The sequence below is a fragment of the Schistocerca americana genome, chromosome 8 (genome assembly GCF_021461395.2).
Source record: "Schistocerca americana isolate TAMUIC-IGC-003095 chromosome 8, iqSchAmer2.1, whole genome shotgun sequence".
NCBI classification, from domain to species: Eukaryota; Metazoa; Arthropoda; class Insecta; order Orthoptera; family Acrididae; genus Schistocerca; species Schistocerca americana.
In genome coordinates this window covers 226,197,740-226,202,847 of record NC_060126.1, presented here as the reverse complement: position 1 = coordinate 226,202,847, position 5,108 = coordinate 226,197,740, and the positions used below count along the sequence as shown (strand labels likewise).

Genomic DNA, 5,108 nt, shown 5'->3' with positions numbered 1-5,108 from the left:
CCGCTACTTACTACGTGTGACAAAGCACAGACAATAAACAAAAGCAAGAGAATTTTCTTGGAGCGACCTTTCACATTACCCTATTAGAACATCTCAGCAGGAAAAGTAATCCTGCGCAGCCCAATCCCTTAACACGCTGCGGTTACAGTACTCAGAAACTCTCACAGCCAAACCATTGTCTACAGCATAATCTACATCAGATCGGGAAAAGGCTGAACAGTGAAAGAACTAGCTGCTTTATATCAATGAGCTGTGTGACGCCATTGAGAGGGTCGTATCAATGTCTACATCGATTTTTAAGTGCTTTATCTCAGCAGATAAAGAATCCGACTCAGAGGTTTTTTTCAAGTACAGGGATTACCCCCGACTGAGATAGGGTACTCGTCCTTGGGTCTCTTACAGTGTATATAGGCCGGGGTCCGAGAGGGCTGCACCACCGCTTCCACCATGCAGCGCCTCGCCCTCTTCTTGGTGTGCCTCTTGGGTTCCGCCCTTGCCGCGCCCTCGCCGGCCAGGCTGTGGAGCCGGGGTAACGGCCGCATCATTGGAGGCTCCAACGCCAACATTGCCGACTACCCGTGGCAGCTGTCCTTCCAGTATGGCGGTTCGCACATTTGCGGAGCGTCCATCATCAGTTCCAGCTGGGCGCTGACGGCCTCTCACTGTGTTGACGGTATGAGCCTCCTTCTGATGACTTTCCGAGCGGGGTCTTCGATTCGTGGAAGCGGTGGTACAGTCCTGAGGGCGTCCTCTGGCTACATGCACGCGTCGTACAACAGCCGCACCATAGACTACGATATCGCAGTCATACAGGTGAGTCCCAGTGGCTGAAAGTGTGGATCACCAAATTAGTTCACAGTTTTTTAGAGTATTCTCAAACATAAGTTCGATGTAATTGTTGTATCTCCAAAATGGACTAATGAATTGTCAATATCTTGTAGCTGAATTCATAGCCGTGCAATACTGAATAACTAGCAAACATGAATGTTCTATGTGGCCTCTAAATTCCTGAAGTATTTCCCACAGTAGTGTGTGGCTCTAATCGCATTGATGTTGAAATTTTCGTCACTAAAGTTACTCCTGAACTTAGATTTATCCTTCACAAACGTGTCTGACCGGTTTTATGTAAGTCATATAGCGCATTACCCAGAGAGCAGATGCACGAATTTCTTTAATGTTATGCCATTTTTATTATTATTGATAAAAATCGCAAAACAATAAATTTTACGTGGCCTCTGCGTTTCTGAAATCTTTGCCACAGTAGCGTGTGTCTCTGATAGTATTAACGTTGAAATTTTCGTCACTAAAGTTACTCCTGAATTTAAGAGTTATTCTTTAGCAGTGTCTCGGATCGGCTGTATGAAAGCCATGTAGGGAATTACACTGACAGTAGATGTATGAATTTCTTTAACGTTCTGCCTGTTTTATTATTAAATGTAACAGTCACAAAATAATAAATAAATAGCTTCGACATCACTCACTGTCAATTAAGAAAATTCTGTCTCATGTTCGAAACACATGAAGTTAAAGAAATTTTAGCCACGTTCTAGCTTTGTTGTGTCAGGTATGAACAAATTTAAACGTTGAACGTACTTAGCACTTACCATCCAGCCACTGAGCCGCTCTCAGGGTCTTGCATTACTGAAAATAAGAATTTTTGCAAGCTCCTAATTCAAGCATGCATTTTATCCTATTTTTTCTCAAGAGCTGATACTACAAAAACATCACATACTGTTGGAGAATAAGGATGACTTTTGATGTTGGAAAGGAACCGGTGGAAAAATATTAGTCCAACACAATAAATTAACAAGAGAGAGAGAGGAAGAAATGTTTCCCAAACAACAATATGGAATGCAAATGCTGTAATACAACACACATACCGTTTATAACCTAGGATGATAGTGGAGAGCTACTGGAAAAGATTTGGTATGTAGGACTTCCGCCACAGAGAAGCGTGATTAATTAATTGAAAAAGATTTGTTCAATCCACGATCGGCTTCGCGATGTGAAAATCGCATCGAAAGTGTGCAAAATTATTGTATTTGGCCACCCATAATGTACAGCAGGTCCAGACACTGCCTGATCACTGCATCTCAGAACGTCATGGTCCAATCTGACATGTCAAAACCTATCCCGAAATTTATCACGTAGGGAGAATACACCGAAACAAATACGTGGTCAAAATTTCAGCTGCTAAGGCATATACTTTTCAAATAAGGTATACTAACGTTACTCATTTTGCCGCATGAAAAACGGCCGATTTCCTTCCTGCCCAGCGCGCAAATCGCTGAACAAGCAGACACTGACGTGACAAGAGAATTTATCAGCGTAGTCGAAAGCGCACGCATGCGAATTATAAGCACTTAAACCATGCCAAAACGTCATTAATTTCTTGACTAACTTGCAGTTCCTGTCGCCAGGTGAACTGCAACAGATGCAGTTGTTCGCAAGTGACTTACCAGAAGAAAGAAATTCAAGGCAGTGTATGATGTTACATTACAGACGAAAGCCATCAACCGATACTTAAATTTGCTGACATGACATACTTCAAACAATTTCTATAACAATGCTCTAACGACAATTTTTGGATAATGTATAATTTACTAACAATGAAAAAGTACCTTTTTATTCCATGTAGTTGTCACAAAAATGAGAAGTGACTACTGAATGAATAAAACAACCATTTTTCTTACACCAGACACACCTGATAAATCTTAAATTAATGCATTCAGGCACATCGCAGTAATTACTGCTTTCTATGGTCTTGGCCGTTGTTCTGCATATTGTGCTGCTTATAAGACATACGTGATCAAAATCGTGAAACGTTGTGATGCAAACTGACAGTTCGCAAATGGCTGATGTTTAACAGTACCGTTCCGCCAGTAAACCTGAAATGAGAAGGAATACCGAAAATTATACAGGCAGACAATTTTCTGATTTTTTTTTATTGAAAACTTTCTTTATCGAGAAACTGAATCACACTACTACATTGGGTGGAGCCTGGATTATATTAACAGTCGTTGCGTCATGTTCCTGAATACAAATGTGTCGTTATGTCCAGGACAAGAGTGGAATAAAAGCAATTAACAATGTTACGCAGTAGGTAAGAAAACGATTCGGATGTAATACTGAAAATTATTCTCTCCCATTTTTCCACATTTTGCTACAGCAGTAAGAAGATATTTGTAACAAAACTGTCGTCCCTATAATTTTTGGCCCTTACTAGCCTTAAGTTTTTTGAAGACAGATAAAAGCTGCGGAAGCAGTAATCCACTTTTACGTTACTATCATTGTGATAAACGAATGTATAATCGCATTCATCATCTGCACAAGCAACTTCACTTTTTTTGTAGCGCGCAGTGATAAAGTGCAGTTCGCACGTAGTTCTTGCACGAAACCTAACTGGTTTTTTACACAGCGTTTTAGGGGGTAAGAAGAAACTTCGTCTTCGCCTCAGCTACGAATTTATCTGTAATATTATATATTAATCGCATCTCCTCTACCAATTTACCGGAAGTAAAGTTGGTAAATTTGTGACTGCCTTTCTCGTATGTGTTCAGAATATAAGAAGCCTCAGAGTCCATACTGTACATCCCACTTTCAATCTTAAGAGCCCAGCCTCGTAGATCACCCTCGGTAGTGGTACATTGACTTTCTCGAAGAGTTCTAAATCATTTAAACAGTTTTTCATTCACACTTTTGCGAGTCGCGCGGTTCCAGACTGTAGCGCCTAGAACCGCTCGACCACTTCGGCCGGCGGGATGGGACACTACGAATGTAGTGTGTAGACATACAAGGTGAGAATGTGGGTCTCGCGGGAGGCGTACGTGAGATAGAGCCTGCAGTCACGCTATACTCTGTGTCCTCGGTGGCTCAGATGGATAGAGCGTCTGCCATGTAAGCAGGAGATACCGGGTTTGAGTCCCGGTCGGGGCACACATTTTCACCTGTCCCCGTTGATATATATCAACGCCTGTTAACAGCTGAAGGTATTAATACAATTCTAATTTCGAAACAATAATTTGTGCAGTACCATTATAGCTGTCATTGGAGAAAGATGTTCTGAATGGTCGGTTCCCTTGTATTGAAACGAAGGAAACCAGCTCTTGATTTATCAGGTGCACTACCTAGTTCTCTTAGAGTGACTGGTTCAACAAATAGGGTAGAAACCTCCTCGTGAAGGATCAATATGGAGCAAAAGTGGCTGCACGGCACAAGGGAGGTGGAGATGCGTATCTTTCTATGGACCGCTCTTCTAGCAGAAACAGGTGCGAGTCACAGCACGATTCCTTCACTCTCCTGACTTAATAATCAGTGTACTCACAAGGGTAGTTTAAAGTACCGAACACTGAAAACATATCCTCTATAAGGCCACCTTCGACCTTCCTGTCGAAGCCTGGGCGACTCCTCTCTAGAACACGTTTGCTCATGACGTAGTTGTTACCAGACTTTGCTTCCATGTTCTCCAGGTGTCTGGATCTCTCCTCGGCACGAACGCTCAGGTCGTCAGCCTGCCCTCTGACGGCTACGATCCGCCAGGTGGTCTCGCAGTGACGGTGACCGGTTGGGGAACCACGTACACGGACGGGCCAGCAGCCAGCACCCTGCAAAAGGTCGACATCGGCATCGTGGACCGCAGCACCTGCAGGAGTATCTTCGCCAACATCAACACGGTGACCGCCCGCATGGTGTGCGCCGGCCAGGCCGGCCTGAGCGTCTGCAACGGAGACTCCGGCGGTCCGCTGGTCAACGGAAACACCCAGGTGGGCATCGTCTCCTGGGGAAATTCTCAGTGCGAGGCCGCCCCCGGCGTCTACGCCAACGTCGGAAACCTGCGCTCCTGGATCCGATCTGCAGCAGGCGTCTAAACTCTCCTGGCTCTCAACTGTTCTCGGCTCAGTGAAAGTCTCGAGAATGATTCCAGTTGTTCTAAAGACTGTATTTATTATAATAAAGAATTGTTCTAAAACCGCAGTATTGAGACTTGTAACACTTTGTTTAATTATTTACTTCATTGTCAAAACCAAGCGTAATTAAGAGAGTGTGATTTCCTCAGCACAGTAGCTTAACATTTGATCTGAGTTTGCCTCAGTGTTGACGGGATAAAC

The 5,108-nt window shown here is 43.6% G+C and overlaps 1 protein-coding gene across 1 annotated transcript; it reads left to right on the top strand.

The window, feature by feature from the left end:
• Nucleotides 1–447: 447 nt before the first annotated feature.
• Nucleotides 448–4,884, top strand: LOC124545696 (trypsin delta-like). The gene is made up of 2 exons (XM_047124643.1): nt 448–813; nt 4,470–4,884. The coding sequence occupies exons 1-2, from the start codon at nt 448–450 to the stop codon at nt 4,866–4,868; spliced, it is 765 nt and encodes a 254-aa protein (XP_046980599.1). The 3' UTR covers nt 4,869–4,884.
• The last annotated feature ends 224 nt before the right edge of the window (nt 4,885–5,108 follow it).

Excerpts from the sequence above, each read along its gene's own strand:
- LOC124545696 (XM_047124643.1), top strand. The coding sequence starts at position 448 with ATGCAGCGCCTCGCCCTCTTCTTGGTGTGCCTCTTGGGTTCCGCCCTT. Across the intron at positions 814-4,469 it reads ACGATATCGCAGTCATACAG|GTGTCTGGATCTCTCCTCGG; the intron begins GTGAGTCCCAGT and ends CATGTTCTCCAG.